This window comes from Parasteatoda tepidariorum, chromosome 1 (assembly GCF_982258835.1).
Source record: "Parasteatoda tepidariorum strain Cologne lab strain chromosome 1, Ptep-v5.0, whole genome shotgun sequence".
In the NCBI taxonomy this organism is placed as follows: Eukaryota; Metazoa; Arthropoda; class Arachnida; order Araneae; family Theridiidae; genus Parasteatoda; species Parasteatoda tepidariorum.
This window is the reverse complement of record NC_141755.1, coordinates 26,859,897-26,881,797: the sequence shown is the minus strand read 5'-3', so window position 1 is coordinate 26,881,797 and position 21,901 is coordinate 26,859,897. Positions and strand designations below refer to the sequence as shown.

At 28.3% G+C, this 21,901-nt stretch overlaps 2 protein-coding genes across 2 annotated transcripts; both read right to left on the bottom strand.

Moving 5' to 3' along the window:
- Positions 1-1,620: 1,620 nt before the first annotated feature.
- On the bottom strand, positions 1,621-6,694 carry LOC139425464 (uncharacterized). Its single transcript, XM_071180388.2, has 2 exons — positions 6,533-6,694; positions 1,621-2,601 (listed from the first exon to the last, which is right to left on the bottom strand). Exons 1-2 carry the CDS (start codon positions 6,692-6,694, stop codon positions 1,621-1,623), a joined length of 1,143 nt encoding a protein of 380 aa, XP_071036489.2.
- An 8,081-nt stretch (positions 6,695-14,775) lies between these two features.
- LOC107450265 (uncharacterized) lies at positions 14,776-21,850 on the bottom strand. Its single transcript, XM_016066025.4, has 2 exons — positions 21,717-21,850; positions 14,776-15,341 (listed from the first exon to the last, which is right to left on the bottom strand). The coding sequence occupies exons 1-2, from the start codon at positions 21,723-21,725 to the stop codon at positions 14,886-14,888; spliced, it is 465 nt and encodes a 154-aa protein (XP_015921511.3). The 5' UTR covers positions 21,726-21,850; the 3' UTR covers positions 14,776-14,885.
- Positions 21,851-21,901: the final 51 nt, after the last annotated feature.

Genomic DNA, 21,901 nt, shown 5'->3' with positions numbered 1-21,901 from the left:
TGTTTCACTGTGCAAATGCTATTAGAAACTTAAAATTGCGAAGGTGTATGAAAACGTAAAAGGAAGTACGTTATAATAATTAAAAAAAACAGCATTTGTTAATAAGTTGGAGAATTATTAATTGTTAAACTTGTATTAAAAATGCCATGCGTTTCGCAATATAGACCGCAGAAATGCAACTACAGAGTTGAAATTCGACGTGCTGAAGGAGCCATATTGTCAAAGAACTCAACTCGATTTCCTTTTAAATTCCAATTTAGGAGTTATTGATGACTTATTGAAATTTTAAGTGCTTTTTATAACTTTTTTCCTCTTTACATTACATTTTGTTTTCCCGAGCAAAAACAATAAAGACTTACAAACCTGAAATCACGTTAAGTTGTAGAAAAATACGCAGGGAGTATGACGGAATGAAACAAAATTAAGATTTGATAATTATTTCTAGAATTATTAATTGTTAAACCTGTAGTAAAAAATACCATGTGAGTCAATCCACTGCCCTCTGAAACGCAATTTAGGAGTTGAGTTTCAACATGGTGAAAGAGCCCTTTTTATATGTTAACTTAACGCGAATTTTTATTTATTTATTATTATTTTTCTATTTCTATTCTAATTTATTTGAAAGTTACTGGAATTTTAAGTGTTTTGTTTTCTTGAATTTTTTCCCAATCTCCTTATTTTATTGACTTTTTATCAATTGATGTAGAAAAATCTATTTATCTATATTTAGACCTATTATTATCTCTCTTTTATGTGAAAAAAGCGAGACTTTAATATTTATATTGAAATTTTTGAAAATAAAAAAAACTTAACACAGGAGAGACAAACATCATTCCTTATTTGAATGTTATAAGTCTCATTAACGAGAAAAATTACATATCATTTATTTCTTCTTATTGATTCGTTCTATCTGTATTCCTTAAATTTTTTTTTTCAAGCACAGATGGTTATTTTTCAAGTCCAGGTAATCGTTCATTTCTTTACAATTAACAAAATGGCAAAATGCTCTTATTTAAAACTACAATAGTTGTATATTTTGTTAACAAAAATATACTGAGTTTTGGAAAATATTGACTACTTTTTAGGAAAAAAAACACAAAAACAATCATGAATGTGACGTAATTACAGGGGTTGGCGAGTGGTGCGATCAGACGCAGAAAACCCCTGGTGTATTTGAAGAAAAACTACTAATTTTGTATTTTTAACTTTCACACTTTTGTCTACATTTATTATTAATTTTTGAGTACGTAATATCATAATTACAATAAGCACAGAGGTACCGTATACTCATAAATTCATATTAGCACTTTTTGACATATTTTTATTATTAAGATATATTTTTCACGACTTTCTGGTTGCAAATAAGATTTGTTGAAAGAAGTCTTCTTAATGTGCGAATTTCAAGTAATAACCAAGTGCCATTGCTTGCAGATGAAATGTGTAACGATATTTCAAATTATTTTACTATAAAACGGAGTTTTTTAAATTTTTTCTGAGATCTTTAAACCTGATACTTAGTTTTCAATGAAAAAAAAAAGCAATTCATTGCTTAATTAAAAATATAAATAGTCTTTTATTTACAATTCAGATTTTAGTACAATTAAAAAAATATTTTGTAACTTACAAAACGTAGTGAAATCCATTTGTAACAAAAGGTAGGGTATGAGGAAAAGATAATAGTGGCAAGGTAATCGGAATTCTGTAAAATCCGAACGGATATATTGGTGGGTGTAGGATTTTAATACCTGCTTCATTGAGACTTCTGACCAAAGATGTTACCTCTTTTACACCTCCGTTTGATCTGTCTTCAAGCAACAAGTGAAGTGAATCAGTGCTTTCTGTTTCATTCTTCTCCTCTGAAGTGCCATTTTCTGAAATGTTCCCATTTCCTGTTGTTGGACTTTCGACATTGTAAATAAGATCTGATTGAGCTTCTTGGATATTAGATAATGGAATCAAATGGATTTCGTCCGAAGAATAAACTGGAACAGAATCATTTTCTTGAAAATTATAAACTGGAACTGATTCATTTTCTTGAACTGTATAAACTGGAACTGATTCACTTTCCTGAACTGTGTAAACTGGAGCGGATTCGTTTTCTTGAACTGTGTAAACTGGAACTGATTCATTTTCTTGTACTGTATAAACTGGAACAGATAGACTCTCTTGCACAGTAAAAACGGGAACTGACTGAGGTTTCAGAGTACTTTCTGCATCAGACTGAGATTCTTCGTAAGCAGTTGTTGAAACTTGGGGTTCATTTTTAACGAATTCCATGATGTTTTCATTTGAGTTACCTAAATCTTGTTTTCTCAATGAAGGTTTCAATTCATATTTCGATAAAAACTGTGGAATAATATCTCCGAAAGCCTGGAAGCCAGTTTCAGGGGCAGATCTGTATCTGATTGTACGCAGAATCCCACTTGGATCCTTGTACTGGTATTTCCCGGTAACATGTCCTGGAGCATTGGACACTTCACTTCTAGAGTGTGCTCCAGTATCTCCAGTATTGAAGGCAAATTTATATTTATTGTAGACGGTTTCAGTTTCTGAATAGCCAAATTTTGACAGACCAAGTATTAGCAGACAGGCAAAAAGGACCTACAAGTAATGAGGAAAATATAGCAGCTATAGAAATGGCAAAATTTTTAATTTTAGTAATTATCATTCTTTTTAGACTATTAAATTTTTCAACGGAAAAAATGCTAACAAATAAATTTGAAAATTATTGATTTAAATTATTTACGAGTGCATGCCTTAAGTTAAGTATATCATTGACAAGTCAGTTTATTTGACTTTCTCTTAACTTCGCATAATATAAGTGCTATTTATATTGATAGAATAGTGCAACTATTATTTTCAGACATAATAACCAAGGTATAAAGCCCCAAATCCCAGTTATGCCCTTGCGTTTCTCTTTAAGGGAATTAATTCTAGAAATCCACACAAATTGAAATTGGAAACACATTAAATTATCGTTTAAATCTAGCCAGATTGTTTGTGGTTCGTGTTTAATAGTTAAGTGAGTTGGGTTGCGTCATTCGAGGTAACTTAAGCCTATAAAGCCATTTTGCTGGGAAAATTTTGAGCGTTAATTTTATCAACACTGTTTTGAATTTGATTGTTCGCTTGTTTTTAAATGTGTTTTCTTTTTAAACCTTCAGCTACTAAGACAATTTTATCATAAATTTATACGTTTTATTCCTTATAATTTAAATTTCATATTTTTTTTAAGTATGGGGTAAAAAACGGTTTAAAAATTATAAATGTGAATATTGCAATGTGTTTACCGTATAGCATTCCACAATCAATAAATGACGCTATACGTTTTCATTAGAATTTTTTAATTAGACTTTTCATAAGATCTTGAACTTTTTAGTATAAATTAAATGTCTAAGGCACTAAAAATGTAAATAAAATGTTTTTAAAATTTTATGTTAAACTAAATAAATGTTTTAAACAGTATATATACATTTATTTTAGACTTTTGTTACCCCCATCACGAACTAACATAAGCCAAATGCTGAATTTCTACTGATGGCTTTAGTTATCACATATTGAGGGATTATTTAAAATACCATGTGTTGTTATATTAGTCTTCAATCGACATATTTTAGAAATTTTATATACATTTAAACATAAAGTGTAACTGTAGTTCCGAGTTATACAACAATTAATTTATGACTAAAGTATTTGGCAGATCATTTAAATTATAAAGTGGCGTTAGTTATCTCGATAGTAGTAAGTAATATATGTTTATTTTCTTGTTTGAAGTTATCAAGTGAGTACCAGAATACAAAAAATATTTCAAAAATTAATTAAATCAAAAGAGAATTCTTCCCACTTCCAGTTTATTGTAACAACTTATTGCTTGATTTGAATTGCATAAATAAAGTTGTTGGTAGTCTGATGTGATTGCCGACGAATGTGAATGAAACATAATTGTGGAGGAATACTATGAGCAACACCTTTAATATTTGATAATGTAAACGCGTTATTCACTTCATGAATTTTAAAAACGAAAAAAAGTCGACATGTTTTGAGTGCTCAAAAGTAGGCTTAGACGTAGCGTTTGTGACGTTAATCACTTTGATTTGAAAATAAAATCCCTCATTTCTTTTATTCAAAAAAAAAAAAAAAGAAAAAAAAAGAGAAACTAATACAGACAAAATCTCACTCTCTTTAAGATAAAATATAATTTTTGTTGAAAAAATAATGTATTTTTGTCAGACCTAGCAAAAGGAAAAAAGTGTATGCTTGTTGTACTTGGACCAGTTTTTGTGAATCACTTAGAACTGGTCCTTCATCTGTGTAACAGATCCAATTCGCACAAATCTATTTTGATGGACTTTGCACTCATAAGGTGTTAAAATATTCCAAAAAAATATTATTTGGTGCAACGTTCATGATTAATATGATTTGCTTTATCTTGTGCACGCTAAAATAAAAACAATGTTTTATAAATATATGTTACTAAATATTGATTAGGTAATATATGTTAATAAAAATTGAAAAAATATGTTTCAATTACATGGATATTCTAAATCAATAAACGAGCAAAATGAGGGTTATCTGAGGGGCCAAAATGACATTCAATGGTTCTTGGTACATGTTGTACTTGGGTTTCTTACTTAAAAATATTCTGTTTAATTGTATAATGCATGGTGCGTAGCTTTTTTAAAAAGTGCTTAAAGGTGCTTATTTTCGTTTTTTAAAAGCCCTTAAAGGTGCTTTTTTTATTGGGCTTTTATAAAAAGTGCTTAATTTTCTCTTTTCGAAAATGAGATTTATGAAAGGGAATGTCGATTTTCGCCACATATTGTGTAAAAACGTGTTTTTCATATTTTTCTACTCAACGTTTTCAGAATTCATTCATCCACAATCAATTTCAGAGTACCGTTAGTCCATAGCTTATGAAAACGCCAATCATTTTACAGGTCTGGGGAAATACTTGCGTGACAGCATGCGTGTCTAGTGAGCTGGGTTCGGTGAGATTCTTGCACTCTCATGTGCAACTCTGCTGCATTTTGCAAAATATTCTCAATATCCAGCTTCATATTCCACCCTCTGAAATCGAACTGAAAAATCTCTTGATCATTTTTTAATGGCTAATATAATCAAGAATAGAGTTCTTTGTCAAAATCTAGTTATTTTATCATGATCATGTGAAGTCTTTGAAAACTATTTTGCATTTTGTTAATGCACATAGTGCTTAAAAATATTTTTTGAGTGTCCCTGTAATAGTATTCGTTTAAAAAATTAAATAGAAAAAAAAGTAAAAATTTCTGAATTATTTGTTACATTATTCGTTACATTATTCTAAATTATTTGTTATTTCTGCTTTAAAATTCGTCTTAGTCTTTCGTACAAAATTCTTTCTTATTCTTAATCAAGGGGGAAATTTTAATGTGTAGTATTTAAGTTAGTACAGTCAAAGTGGATAGTGTTTTTTTTTAAAGTTTATATTAATATTTATAAACTAGTAATCCTTTTAGAAAGGTTGTCACGTTTTACACTGTTTCCTGATATAAAAATGTTGCTAAAAATATACTAAATGCAACTTAAATGGATATTTTTACGGCGTCATTATATTTTTCTCTTTTTAAAATCTGTAATAACCCGGATTTTCTCAGTAATGTCAACTGTAACGGTTTAATTATACTTTTTGGAAAAACATAGAAATTTATTATTTAGTGAATTATCATTTCTACTACTGACTCCATTCTTTTGCCTTTCGTTAAAAGCAAAGAAGAGAGAAAAAGCATCCGATGAAAGAAATGAGTTTTCCCGGAAATATTTCTAGCATTTACTAATACTAAAACTATTGTAACAATTTTTGTAATGTATATGGTTAGCGAACAAAGCTTTTACATTTTGGAACAATGAATTATTCATATTAACATTTTGTTTGAAAAGCGCTTACAAGCATTTCTACGTTGTTTGTTATCTGATGAATTGAAAGCGAAAAGGAATTATAGATAGTGTAGTATATTAAATAATATTTCTTTAAAGCATTCATTTTTAAATCTTTCGCTTTCTTTTCTTTTTCTTCTAAAAATGATTAACAAATATTGAGGATCACATGCATTAAAGTAAAGCAATTTATCCACTTTTCAATTAAATGTATATGCTGTCACTTCATTTTTACTTTTTAATTGCAAATGTAATCAAAAACTTTTATCAGAGAAAATTATTTATGATTTTCAGACAGTATCAAAACAAAAATGAGACTATCCAAAAATATAAAAGTACAAAAAATGAAATGAATTTTAATATGTTACTGAATTATCTTGAAAAATTATCGATACTATTTCGCGTCGAGCATAACAGTATGAATTTTTAGTTAAACAGTTAAAAAAATTCGAAACTAAAATTGATCTTTACCGTCAAAAGAAAAAAAAATCTAAAAACATTAAGCCCAAAAAATCTCGGTGTAAAAATTCAAAAGGATGAACAACCGTAAACAGGTTTATGATGTGAAAATATATAGGTATAATAAAATGATACAAAAAGGAATTGAAATATAATTTACCTTCATTTCGAAGAGAAGTGGATTCGAAGAGAAAGAAATGAAACTGAATACTGCGTGAGATAATGGATTGCTATCATCTCCGCAACCTTTATATACTGCTCTCGATCTCTTGTTGCGTTCTGGAATAACTAACCTTCGCATACCTGGATTGCGTGAAGACATGTATCATTCCATAAACACAATTTTAAATCAAAAAAATGTTTAAAATCTTTTTATTCAATGAAAAAAAAATGTGTTTGAAATGAAGAAAAAGAAATTAAACTTGAAGCAACAAAAAAGCAATGTTTGAAACGGTTTATATTTAATCAATATTTATTATTATTTATTTTAAAAAGTTTTTAGCTCCATTTCGGTTTAAAATTTTATTAATAAATTGATAGATAAAAATATCTTATGCAAGATGCATCGTTGTTTTTTCTTAATTTATTAATAACATTGCGAGTTGAAGATTGAAAAATAAATAGATCAATTAATTATATTGTATAATTTTGAGCTAATAATAACTAAAGAAAGAAAGTAACAAAAAAATTGTTTGAAACAAAAGTGTAATTTAAAAGTGTTGCAGATTTTAAGAGTGTTGTATTTCGTACCAAATATAATGCTTAAATATACAGAAAACTATTAATTTGAATGTAGTAAAAGCTTATTATTAATGTTGTAGGAAACGGTTTAAATTAAAATATATATATATATATATATATATATATATATATATATATTTTTACAGTTTAAATTACTTAATCAGGTGTTTAGGTAAAAATATATTAATTTACGTGAATTTAAATATCACGAAGTTATAATTTAAGTAAAATAAATATTTATTTTTCATCAATGCTGTAAATATGAAACTTATAATCCGTTATTTTTAAAAAAATATTTATATTTTTTGAGTGATAATAACTGTTTTTTATTGGGAGGTCATTTTTTTAAAATTCGACGTTTATCTAATTTGCTTTTTTAGAAACATAACAGAATTTAGAATATTGTCTTAAAATTATTATAACTGATAGTTTATAACTAGTTAGAGTAAACTATATACACTATTAGAAATTTTAAAATTCGCTGAACCATGATACCAATCAAATTTGCTTCAACCAAAATACTGTATTGAACCATATTATCGCGTAAATAAATTTTTTTGAACTTAATCATATAATATGGTTAAGCTTAAACGAAAATATGGTTCAATTGAACATCTTATTAAGGTATAATTGAACATCTTATTAAGGTTACAGCCAATTTGTACCATATTATGGTACAACGTTGAATCAAGTTTTCCAAGAGCGTATATAGAATGTTTTGAACATAGTTCAATTGAACATCTTATTAAGACTAAAACTAATTTGTGCGATAGCATGGTTGAATATTAAATCAAGTTTTTATGAAAGTATACAGAATTTTTTAAACATGGTTCAGTTGAACAACTTATTAAGGTTAAAGCCAATTTGTACTATATTATGGTACAACGTTGAATCATGTTTTCCAAGAGCGTATGTAGAATGTTTTGAACATAGTTCAATAGATCATCTTACTAAGACTAAAACTAATTTGTGCGATAGCATGGTTGAATACTAAATCAAGTTTTTATGAGAGTATACAGAATTTTTTAAGCATGGTTCAGTTGAACAACTTATTAAGGTTATAGAAAATTCGTACGATAACATGATTCAACTGAATAAATATTCACATCTTGAGTTACAGCGAAAATCGATACTACTCAGAAGAGATTTCCAGGAAAATGTTATTTATTTATTGGAACAACATACATTTGCAAGTTTGTGTGCTCAATTAAGGGTTATAAACCTTTCTGAAATAGAAGGACAGATAACACAATACAGAGGACATCACAAAGAATACATCCAGGGTTACGGCGGGATTTGAGCCCGCCACCTCCACAAACAGAGCTTTTGACGGGCGATACTGCTCTTCCAGGGAGACTCCTAGGAAAATTATATTCCCCAGCATGGAAGTAGTCACAGTTGTAGTTTTTATTTACGTCGCACTAGAGCTGCACAATGGGCTGTTGGCGACGGTCAGGGAAACATCCTTGAGATTGATCTGAAGACACGCCATCACAATTTTGATCCTTTGCAGAGGGGATAGCCCCCCCCCGCTTTGGTACAGAGAACCGCTTTGGTACCAGCGCCCGAATTCGAGCACTTTACAGTAGAGCAGTAACGAGAAACAATACAACACACCCTCGGTCCCTTTGTAGACTGATCCAAGTGGTCACCCACCCGCACACTGACCGCAGCCAGTGACGCTTGACTTCGGTGTTCTTTTGGGAACGGTGTCTTAACAAACAGTACAGTTCGGGGGATATACCTACACAGATACGAGTGTCGTTGTAAATAGGAACTGTATTATTATGATCCTAACATAAATAATCCAGGGGCCTTCCTGGCCGAGCGGTATCGCCGGTCCAAACACTCTGTTAAGCGTGGAGGTAGCGGGTTCGAATTCCGTCGTAACCCTGGATGTATTCTTTGTGATGTCTTTCTCTGAATTGTTCTATCTGTATTTTCTACTTGACAATGACTTATAAGCCTATATTGAGCACACAAGTCAGCAAATGTATGTAATTTCAATAAAATAAAAATAAACCCCTATGTCAGTTTTGTTTTTCTACTCAACGTTATACATTTTATACGTACAATTTTTAAACGTAACCATAGGGAAATAAGTTCGATGAAAATAGCTAAGAACATCCATGGATGCTAATATTTACAAGGTGAAATTTCTATGGGTAATTATGTATTGTACTATAGTTTATTTGATTTCATTAATTTCTTAAAATTTGGATCACTCTTTATTATTTTACGTCACAGTGTTTTGTACACAGCATCTATTTAGCGTTTTTCTGGTAAAATTTAAAAGTTTTATTATAAATTTTTCCATTTTTTTAAATTTGAAAACTCCTGCTGGAATTGGATGGCCTTTTGTGCCTCAAATCTTCAGTTATTCTTTCGCTTATTTATATTGTACCTTTTTGTATTTATATTGAGTGTTTATTCACATTGAACTGTTGTAGATTCATTTTATGTGTCATTTAATATTCTGATTACGAGTGATGATGACGTTTCTGATTTTTGAAATTGTTTTTATGCTAAATTAATAGTAACATTTTTGGTATTTCAGCTAACCAGTGAGTTCAATCTACAATCAGAGAAATATTGGTACAACTTTTAAACATAAAACGGTGCTAATTTTCTTTAACCTTAAGGTTATAAATTGAAATATGTAGTCAAATTTTAAAAATGTAATAATGGGATCAACTTATAGTTTCGAATTCAAACAATATTATGGTTCAACATGCTCCGAAATTTCGAATCATTTATAGATTGATAATTATCAAAACATTTTATTGTCTATTATTCCACTGCAAAATTTCATTGTTTGAAACAGTGTGATTTGATTTTACAAACTATTATTTGCTGCTGTCAAAATCTGAGTCAGTTATTGGAATCACTTATTTAGAGCAAAAAAAATTCTTGTGATATAAAATATTACAGTATTATGCTATCACTTCAATATTTTTTGTTTACTGTTCAATCTATAAAAATCGCTTTTCATCGTAGTTTCTTATAATATTAAGATAAATTACGGATTCTGAAATATAGAAGCTGTCTTATTTATCTTTCTTATTCACTCTTATTTCTTATTCAGTTCTTTTTTGCTTTCGATTTATTTTATACTTCGTTGCCATGAATTTGTTATATCATTTGAGCTTATTGCAATATCGACCTTTCTGGTTCTTGTTTTATTAATTTATGCATTCAATCTAATCTGACCCTCTGTTTTTTCTTCAGGTAATAAACAAACTGGCTTTAATACTTTTAATTCACCTTTTACTGTGATTAACGCGGATATGATGTGTAAGAATTCGGTAATTTTTTTTTCTGATTTTGTTTTGAAGTGTCTACAATTCAAAGAATGAATTGAATAAATAATAGGTTGCTTTTATAATTGTTGGACTTTGTATCATGACTAATATTTATAATCTGAAACTTTTTACGAGTTCCTAAAGAAGTTAATTTTTCAAAGGAGCTAATGCATATTGACAAATATGTTTTAGAATGCGTGTATATATATATATATATATATATATATATATATATATATATATATATATATATATATATATATATATATATATATATATATATATATATATATATATATATATATATATATATATATATATATATATATATATATATATATATGAAATAACCGTGGAACCACACCGTTATTTTTTTAGTTATTTAGAGTCAAAGCAGCATGATTAACGAGTCCATATTCTGCATAATCTTTTTTATTTAGTTAAACGATGGTGAAATAACAGTTTCACCCCTCTCCAGACGGAGAGGGAGAGACAGAGTTACAGTCAGATCTGACGAAGTTTAGTTGGTAAACATTATACACCAAAAAAGTCACGCTAAAACATTGCTCCTCTATTTTATACGATAATTAAACTGTGTGAAGAGGTTAGTCATATTGCCTTTTTTGTGTATTCTTACGCCTCATCAAATTATTTATTACTCATAGCAAATCGTTTAATCTTTCCTTATATGGAAGTGAAAGATCTTAAAATAACTTCTCTTCTGAAGTATAAATCTAATTATTATTCATTGGCATGTTTTTAGCCTTGAAGTCCCAAAATAGAATTTCTACCCTTATCCTTTACCAAAGATATTTTATGAAAACGAATGAAGTTTTAATGCTTTTATTAATACAAAAGTATTTAATTTTTGTATTGCATCCCCCCCAAAAAAAAGTTTTTTTTGGTAAGCCAAAAAAAAAAAAAATAATAATAAAATTTAGAATACTATGAATTTATAAAATTTACGTTGGTATGACTGTCCTCTTACCTACTCTTAATAACATTTTTCCAATATGTGAAAAAAGTTTTTTTCAGCAACAACAATAAAAACATAATAATGCACTTAATCTGTTTAGAATGAAAAAATGTCAGAAAGAAAAAATGAAACATTTTATATAACTATTCTAAAAAAAATTTCAAAAATTTTCACACAAAAATATACAAAATTTTTATGCAAAACGACCTGGACAACAATTGTCATTTAATCAGAATTTACGATTCTGTATGGTTAAAAAAAAATATTCACAATTTTTATGTGAAAGAGGTGGACAACTAAGTGTCATTTAATCAGAATTTAAGATTCTGTATGGTTAATGGGGTTATTTACTTGATGAAATTCTGTTTCTGTATTCCCCGTTAAAATGGAGGAAAACAGAATTTCATGAAGCACTGAGAAATTGAGAGATCAAGACTGGATAAAACAAAAATAGTTCATAAATTGTTTTTTTTCTTTTTTTTTTCACTGTGTTGAGAAAAAAAAATTCAAGTTTCTTCGCCAAACATTTTATGAAACCGAATGAAGTTTTAATGCTTTTATTAATACAAAAGTATTTAATTTTTGTATTACATATATATATATATGCTGAGATATTTTTGTTTTTTAGAATTGTGATAAATTTTTTGAAAACAACGAGTAGTTCAGTTTTTATGAATTTATATTCTGAATTTTTTTTTTTGTCCATAATTGTCGATACAAAAAATTTATTTTGCCCCAATTCAAGAAGTTTTGATGTATTGCAGGTCATCGACGTAGTTTTGGTCAATATCTGTCTTATGACAATTGATTGCCAGTCAGGCGAAAAAAAATACAAAAATAGTTGCCGAGAAAGTCCTCGTTATGATGACGATGATGACCAAGATTAAAAAGATCTTATAGCCTTTTACTATAGGTTACGTAAATCTTGTATAATAAAAACTGAGACTGGTTTGGAGGTTGAAATATTTTACAACAACGATAACACTTTGTTGATTAAAAAATTATTTCACATAATTACTCAGCAACGCCGCGATAAAATGTTATATTTTTTGAATGTTGTAACAAAACATTTTATTTTATATGTGACATTTGTTTTATAATAAACATTCTGTTTTATTAAATTTAGATTTTTTTCAGTGAAATTTTTAGATAAGATTTATTAAATATTTAAGAAAAAAATCCTTAAAACTACGATCGTGTCTTTGTCTTTCGAAATCTTTTCACAGTTCAATAAATTCTTTAATTTTTTTTCATAACCTTCGTTAAACAACCGACCCAAATTTCAGATTTCGGCTACCCAATGTTCAACTCCATAGCCTTGTAATTTTGAACCCAATCCAGATGACAAGGGAACTACTGGATCAGTACCGCTAGCTGTATTGATTTATTTCGTGAACTTGACATTCACCAGTCATCATTTAATACAAGGAGATTCTTTGGCCGACTGGATTTAAACTCCCGTTCTCTCGAACATTAGTCTTACGCCCTACCAACTAAGCTATACCAACCCTATTGTAATGCTTTGATGGTTTGAAAGCTGGAATTTATAAATAAAACCAGTTTTAAAAATAAAACCAATTTTAAAAATAAAACTAATTTTAAAACTAAAACCAGTTCTTAAAATAAAACCATGGATTATAAATTATCTCATTAAAACAGTTTGAATCAAAGAATAAAATATGGAAATTAATTTTAATCTGAAAATATCAAATGTGCAGATATTAAAAAACAACTGTGTGTGCCTTTACCAAAAAGCAGTTTTAAATAAATCATTGGATTATTTTAAATTCACTCTCTATTTTTCTCGAGGGTCTACTATATATTCTTAAAAATAAATCTGGCTGCCTTATTATGCAAAATATTTCGTTAAGGCAATGAATTAAAAAACTCAGCTTGCGTGTTAAGTATAATTAGTTCTTAATAGCAAAGAAATAATAGGATTTCAGCATTTCGAGTAATTGTTTCTTGTAAGAAATCAAAGAGATAGATTGATTTAAATTAAACCAGGAGAACTAAGTTATTTGGTAAATAAGACTCCAAAAATAGAATACGAACATAAGAAACCTTAAGCCTTTCGGGCACTTTATTTTGATGAAGGAAATCTAATTTTAGGTACACATTACAGCATTACAGATCAAAATTAATTACAGGCCCAGAATAGCCCTCAAAACTTTGTTCTCTTTCGCGAGAAATAGTTTTTAGAATCAAATTAAATGCGTATGTTATTTGAAAATATTCTAGTTGCGATTGGAAAAAAGTTTTCCCTTGTATTCTGTAAATATGATTAAAAATTCTCAGTCGAGAGCTAAAACTTACTATTTCTTTAATGTAGAAGCAAAAAATGCTGCTTTTGCAAAAAATTCTGGCTCCCACAAGAATAAAAACTGCCGATACTCAACTGAGTTTTGATAACATTTAAAATACTTACCTTTCTAAAGGTTTCGAACTTTAAATTAATGTGAATTATACAATTCAGGGGTGCTTGAGAGTTCCTTTTATACTTTTTTTTTCTTTTATTTTTGAGAGATAGTTTTATTATCATTTCATATTTCTAAATTTTTTGTTGTATTTTTTTAAAAATTTCAAGTTCGATGCATCTGGCAATTGTGCACAATCAAACTATTCATTCATTCAGAATTATGAACTATTTTTTATAGTAAGAATACTTTTAAATATTCAGTTATTTAAACTCTTACTAGATATTATATTGTAGTGTGATGGGGCAGAAGTCGTGTCTGCAACCTCTAAAGTAGGGGTTTACAAATTAAGGCACACAAATAAAGTGAATTAATTTAATTTTGATTAATCAAATGATTTAATCATTTTGATTAATTATGAAAATATTTAATTTCAAAAATATATTATAGTACAGACCCTCTTGAATTCTCGATAATTTAGCCACAAATTTTTGCGGCGTAGCTATTTTTGTTATTTATGGTACATTGCATCCCGAAGCAAAAGTGTTAAAATATACTAACCAACCTAAATTATAGTCTTAAATAATGAAAGTTCTCCAGAGCGTGTCCCAAAACTATGTGAACGGACAAATTTTTCGAAAAAAATAATGCTACTAAGTAAGTAAGATGTAAAGGTTTTGATGTATTGATTATTTGATGTATTAATTTTGGCCTTTATTCTTACCCCCTGGAATTGAAGCGTGAGTAATTCCAGAAACATTAAACGGAAAACCTTTTTTTTAATTGCAGAGTACCACAGCTTGGCATACAAGTTTCTTATTTATTTTCTTTATTTATTTTGTATTTTAGTTTACACGTGACGAATTAATTTCATGCTTAAGATTGAGGCCGATTTTGGATTCAGTTATCAATTTTCCAATTCCTGATTTGTAATGACTTTTCGAAAGCAAAATCAATAAGCAAGCAATTTTCTTGACTTGATATTTTTATTTTCATTATCTTATTTTTCTTATCTTATTTACAAAATATTCCAGAGACCTTGACGGTGTTATATCACATCCTATTAGCTCTATTCGTTTAAAGGTAGTAATAGTGAAATGGGGCATGAGCATAAGGGTATGCTAAGGGGTGGTGAGCTACAGGTAGATGCACACCTGGAATAGCATACAAAGGTAAGGTAAATGGTGAGATGGGAATTTTGACTTCAGTTTTTTCAACTTCTGGTGCTTTAGGTGCTAAAGCTGCAAGTTCAGCTGCCTTTTCTGCTGTTTTCTTGTCAACGCTGATGTCTCCAGAAGCCTGAAAGCCTATTCCAGCTCCTGCTTTGTAATCCACTTTTCTCAGATCGCCATTGGGGTCGATGTAACTGTAACTGCCAGAGACGGTACCATCACCATTTGCTTTTTCTTCTCTCTTGTGGGAGCCAGCATCATCGACACTGTAGAGAAAATTGTACTTTCCATCATCATCGATTTTCATATCTGCTTCACAAGATACTGCTGCGATGAAGCAGAAGCCGATGCTTAAAATGACCTGCAAGTGAAAAAGTGTTGTAATTACAGTTGGAATGCAATAGTCAAAATCAGAATGAAAACAATGCAAGGAAGAAAAAAGAAATCAAAATAATCATGTGTTCCGCTTGAAAAAAATCACACATAAATATTTCTTCTTAATTCTACTGAAAAATACTTTTTGTAATTTTATTTAAAGTAACATTTCACGAATTACATCTCTTCTCTCTTTCTATATAAAAGCGAAAGCTTTTCTGGATGTTTGTTCGCTAATAACCCGAGAACGGAAGTACCGATTTGGGTCATTTTTAGCAGTTTTTAAATTTTAAAGGGTTGGTCTGCAAACAAAATCACTTCTTTACGGCGTTCTGTGGTTCGTGTATAGTTTGTCTAAACAAAGAACTCCTCCAACCACAAAGTCTGAGGCCGTCTGGTGCTATGGAAACAAGAATGGCGCATTTTAGGGAGGGTAGCTTTACTCTAGGATTAACATAACAGACCGAAGAAAGAGATTCCCTTTCTCTCGCCAACCCGAGCCGAAAACACTCCAAAACTATGAACCCGCTCCCCTACTTGAAATAGTCATACCTCGTTACCATAGTCACCGCCACAGATCCAGACGAATTTTAGGGGGAGTTCTTATTTTAGACAAACTATAGATACACATAACTAGAAACAAAATTCGTAATGTGCTTACTACGGTGTTCGAGTTTCAATTTCACGGAGCTTCTATTGCTATTGTTGCTTGGTGAGAGGTTAGTGACCTATTTTTAGTGATATTGATTTTAAATCTAGTGTTTTGAAGTGTTATTATTTATTGTTTTATGCACTTTATTGCGATAAATTTTTTCTTTGAAAGTCATTATTACTAATTTTTTGAAAAAAAAAGATGAGTTAATGGCTATTGCCGAGGAGTTAAAATTACCAATACCTGATAATGCTAAAATTTTTGAGTTAAGAAAATTAATATAATAAAGTGAGATTTATAAAACTGATAAAGAACCGTATAAGATTATTGTTGATTGTGTATTAGAGGAAATAAAAGAAAACGAAAATAAGCCTAAGAGATTAGAAAACGAAAATAAACTAGAAAATAAACAGTTCGGGCTCAGTATCGAAAATAAGAAGTTTCATTGATGGTAAAAACCTTTGTTATAGATTAAAATGTGCTCTGTTATGGAAACAACATTTTTACAAAATATGTAAGAAATGAAAGAAAACGGAACAACTACAAAAAATTAATGTCCTAAATTCATAGTTTATTGCAGAAGTAAAACGTGTTAGAAACAAATATGCAGGATAACATAAGTTATCGAAAATTGAAGAAATAATATATTTCACCGTTTGTGGCAATGTTTAACATAAATATGCTTATTCTTATTTATCCGTACGACATTTCAATTTCAAGGCTTTTGAATTTATCAAATTCTGATACAAAAAATTTTAATACTACTGTGGCGTAACTACCACTACGAATATTAAAACATCAATTCACTGATATATGAGACATGCTAACTTGATTCAATCAAGAGGTACCTTTTGATAGATGAAGGTTGGTATGGTCGATTACTCCGCCCCCACACTACCTGCTACTACTAATAATGAATTTTTCGCGTCTCTTTTGATCACGAATTTTAAAATCTCAAACTTTGTATAACTATTCTTTAAATGAAAATATTATAAATTTTATAAAAAAAGAAATGGTACTTATCGGTTATTGGTACTATGGTTCTAGGTCGGATGGTAATACAAGTTTTAATAGTTTCCTAACCATTTCTCTCAATGGTATTGCAAGTAAAATGTTTCTCACCAATAAAAATCTTGACTAACGATTTTTGATTAGCTAAAGTGCTCAAATTTCAACTTTATTTCTGGACCGAATGACGATACATGTTTCAATCATTTCATTATTATATGCTACGTAATATAATCATGTCAAATAATCACCATGTTATTATCAAATAGAAGACTCAACAAGTTTCGTTTTTTCTGTTTTTTCTCTTTGTCAGACTGGGTTTATAACACCGGATATTATTTAGACTACGTAATATTACTATATTAGTTTAACACAGAAAAGCAAACCTGCGTAACATTTTTTTTTGTATTTTGACATTATACTTTTCAAACACTTATATTCAAATAAAGCATTTCCAACATTTAACATTTTACAACTAACATTTCTAAACTTTTTATACATTGTATATATTTTCCATAATAAATGAAAAAGTCACAGTCTTTATTATAAGAATCCTTTTTTAATAGTTTGGAATGTGAATATTTAAGCAATTATAATTGCTTTTAGAATCCGGAATATTATTAAAAAATTCTAAAACATTTTTTTTAATCTGACGTAATGCATTTTATTTTCTCCAATCAACTTTTTAAATATTAAATTTCGTAGTTATTAAAGATTTTTTTTCCTCATTCGAGTTTTAAAAAACTTTGTTCAACTGTCGGTTCCACCAGTAATAAGAACAAAACATTTAGTATTTTTTAAATATTTTTCTGCAGCGAGAATTAACAGCATGCTTTCTGCGGGTTTTTTCTCAATGCTTAGATATTTCATTTCAATATTCTGTGGCAAACTATTACATTGTATTAAATGTAATATTTAAGAAAATATTTCATTTAAATGAATGGTTTGTGGGTTTTATTTTTGAATCTCGTATATGAAAAATGATTAAACAAAAAAATATAAAAAAGTGTTACATAATAAATAAATTTTTTTAATTTAAATGGGTTACAAAAGAGCTCGGGGGCTAGATTAAAATTTGTTCAAGTAAGTTTTTCAAAATTGGTGATGAATTCTTTCTTGCGACAATGTTTGTTTGTAGTGAGCAGGAAATGATTAAAACTTATTATGTCATCCAGCGCAAAACTACAATTAAAATTTTAAAACTCAATTTATTTTGATACGATTTTTTTGATGATAATACCGCGATAAATTCAGCTTGTAATGTCTGGAAACTATTGAAACACGTATTGTTTCAATAGTTCCTTGACACTGCAAGTTTAAAATAACAAATAAATTAAACTTAAAACAGTATTAAATAATCAATAAAATGAAAAATCTTAAAAAAAGGCGTTTTTCAAATGGACAAAAAAAAGACCATTGAGCTCATACATTAAAAGTTGATTGCTTAAATGTTTCAAAAGTGGCGATAAATTCTTTTTGGCGATAATGTTCACTTGTAGTAGTCAGGAAATGATTAAAACCTATTATGTCATCCAGCATAAAATTTCAATTAAACTTTGAAATCTCAAATTATTTAGAAGCTTCATACGATTTTATTTTACGATAATATTGCGATAAATTCTGCTCGATTATCCGGAAACTATTGAAATATGAATTATCACTCAACACAAAAATGCAATTGATATGTGAGTGCGCTAGCTATTCGAAAAACCACAATTTTGATTAACAATAACTAACAATCTAATTATAATAACAATAAAATATAACAAATTTGTTTCCAATGGTTCAAATTAAACCAAATAATTTTATTTTTATCATCCAGCATGAAATTTGAATGTTCTAGTTACGTGGAATGGGGTCTGAGTTTAATGACTGATAAATTTTTTTGGCGGTAATATTCAGGTAAATTGAATTTCTAGTGATCTGAAAACTATAAAAAAAATCTGGGGTCATTACGCATAGAGCTTTTCTAGAGACTTCTTAAGAGGTAAGAAAAATTTCCATAGTTTTAAACACGAAAGAAAATTAATAAAAACATAGTAAAAATATTAACCATACAAAAAAAAAATTAACACCATTAATCTTGAACTATAATTATAAGAAATCTTGCCCACTTTATCGTATTTAATGTAATCTAAAGGTTAAGTTTAAAAATACCAAACCACAAAACGCTAAGTTTAAAACGTGTACGAGTGTTATATGATGTCAACTGTGTTTGTATGTTAACTATAAATATGTTTTCATCAGAACAAATTCATGAAAACTTTCATTTTTTTTATTAAAAAAAACAAGGCAGTTATTCCTTACAGACATTAAAACAAAAACTTACTCTTTTACCTATATACATATACATACTTAAATATGTTATATTCGTATTAGAATGCAAAAAAAAAAATTAGTTCAGTTTTTGCCTCATTTTGAACTTCAAGTAATGCTAAAGCAAAGAATGCTTTCTTCTACATAATTAATTTTTCGCGTTTTTCTACTTTAATAACTGTAAACATAACTTTTAAGTTATTAAGGATAACTGCAGGAAATTTTAAATGTCGTATGCAGTTTAGTAATTTAACTTTAATTTGTTTTCAGGCAATTCGTTAAACATTTTTTGAATTTGTTAGATAATTTTTAAAAAACTTATGAAGAAAAAATACGCATTTTTGATTTTGGAAACGTGATCGAACATATTTTAAACAATAAAACCTAAAAAATAGTAAGAGTAATTTAATATATGGACATTTTTATTCTAAAGAAATAATTTATTTAGTATATATTGAAGGGTATGGTCATTCTCTGTATATATATATATATATAATAATAATAATAATTTTTATTTTTTTCGTATGGTCATTTAGTGTACTTATTGCGTGTTATTAGAATTTAGAAAAAATCATAACATTCCATGAATTTCAAAAACAAAGTTTCAAAATTTTGACCTAAACTCCTTAAAGTGATTTTTTACGGTTAATTGATGCGATATTTAACTGACAATAATAACTTGCAAGTTTTTGTTGCTTTTTGCGAAAAGAATTTTTTTGGAGAATAATATTGAAATCTAAAAAAGTATAAAATCGTTTACATGAAATATAAAATCGCTTGCACAGCCTCTTGCTTCTTAATGCAAAATTCTAATTTATTACTTATTCGTAATTCTGACAGTTGTTTTCGTTTTTTTCTCTATTTTAATTTGTTGTCATAAACTCTTAAAAAAGGTGATTTCAACTAGGTCCAATCAAATGCATTTTGTATTAAATGTACAATAAGCGTAAGAAAAACGAAAAAAAAAACGGTGACCTATAATAATTTTGATCGTATTTTCTCGTTGTTAGAAAGTTTAATAATAAGGAATTTAGGATGTTTAATAATAAGGATAAACTATAGTGTTGCCAACTTTTGTCTGATTAAAAGGAATAATAGATAACCTAGTTAAAGAAAGAAGTTTATATTCTATCAATAGTTATTGAAATAAAAATTAAGGATTTAAATGCAAATTTCAAATGTAATATTCCCACTGATATGATAATTTCCATTTACTGTGATAATCCATAATTTTTTAAAATTATTTTTCAATAAAAAATTTTGTTGCTTATTTAACCGGGGCTCATATAACTAAATTGATTGAAGAAGCTTTAATGCCTTTGGTATTTTAATAAACACTGAAGGTAATAAAACAACAGCATATTCTAATGTTCTTCAAATTAATCATAGAATAAAAATGTTGAAAAAATAATTGAAGCAAAATTTTAACTCTAAGATATATACTTATGTTATTAGTATGTTTTCGTATCTATGTTAATTTCGTCATTTTTCTTGCTTAAAGTGGTGACTGGCAATTTCGACGAAAATTTCAAATTTTTATTTTATTGGGATTGTCTATATTAAACTTATTATTATTGTCTATATTAAACTTTTGTTCATTAGATTTCTATATCTTCTTAAACTTTATTTCTCCAATCTTTAGAATCGAAGTTGTAGTTGTTTTTTCTCTTGCTTGCAAACGAAACAGAATAGCAATCACATACTTTAAATGCGTTTTTAGATAAACGCTGATTTTGTGAAAATCTCTTTACGCTAATACAAATTACAAAAAAAGTTTAATAAAGAATACCTTGAAACTTTGTATGTAAATTTTATGAAACGTTAGCTATATTTTGCCTTAAAAATTAAGGTCTAAGTGGGAAATTATTATTTTTTATCATGATTCTAGTAAGAATGTTTCTAATTTTTATTTGAAAAATCAATACTGAAGAAAATACTTATTTCTATTTCGTTGTATATTTGAGATTTTTTTAAAGATTTTAGTTAGTTTGAAACACTGAGATACGATATTGAATTACATGTTCGAAACACAGATATTCGAAATACAGATTCAGAATATTCGAAACTCAGATAAGATATTGATCTAGGAAAGAATTATTTTGATATTTATACATTGCAATTAATGGTACAGCTGTTGGTGTGACATAACTTTGTAGTTTTTATAATTCAAATTTGTCCTTATTTTTAAAAAAAAAAAATATTTTGAAAATTTCGAAGTTTACTTTATTAGGACTCCTTCTTACCGAAAATAAAAGTTTCGAAAAAATTGTGCCGAACCCAGTTGGATATCCTAAATAGATAAATATTATTAAGCAATTACAGTTGAATTATTGATATAGAGAAAAATGTTGGTTATTAAGGATAACAAAAAAGCTCAATACTTACAAGTTTCATCTTGATTTAAAAGTGTAAGTCCAACTCCAAAGCAATGGAAAGTCAGTGTTTGATTTAAGATTTTTCGACTTTTATACTCAATACTTCCCCCCTTTTTTCTTCCCATCTTTATTAAGTTTGGAATTACAAAATTCGAACATCTTCAAGGTATTTCAAGGCCGATTTTTCGTCCTTTG

What these genes read in the sequence shown, in the direction of transcription:
- LOC139425464 (XM_071180388.2), bottom strand. Translation starts at nt 6,694, where the DNA reads ATGTCTTCACGCAATCCAGGTATGCGAAGGTTAGTTATTCCAGAACGC. An exon ending in CACTTCTCTTCGAAATGAAG is followed by an intron (nt 2,602 to 6,532) that starts GTAAATTATATT and finishes CATTACTTGTAG; the next exon opens with GTCCTTTTTGCCTGTCTGCT.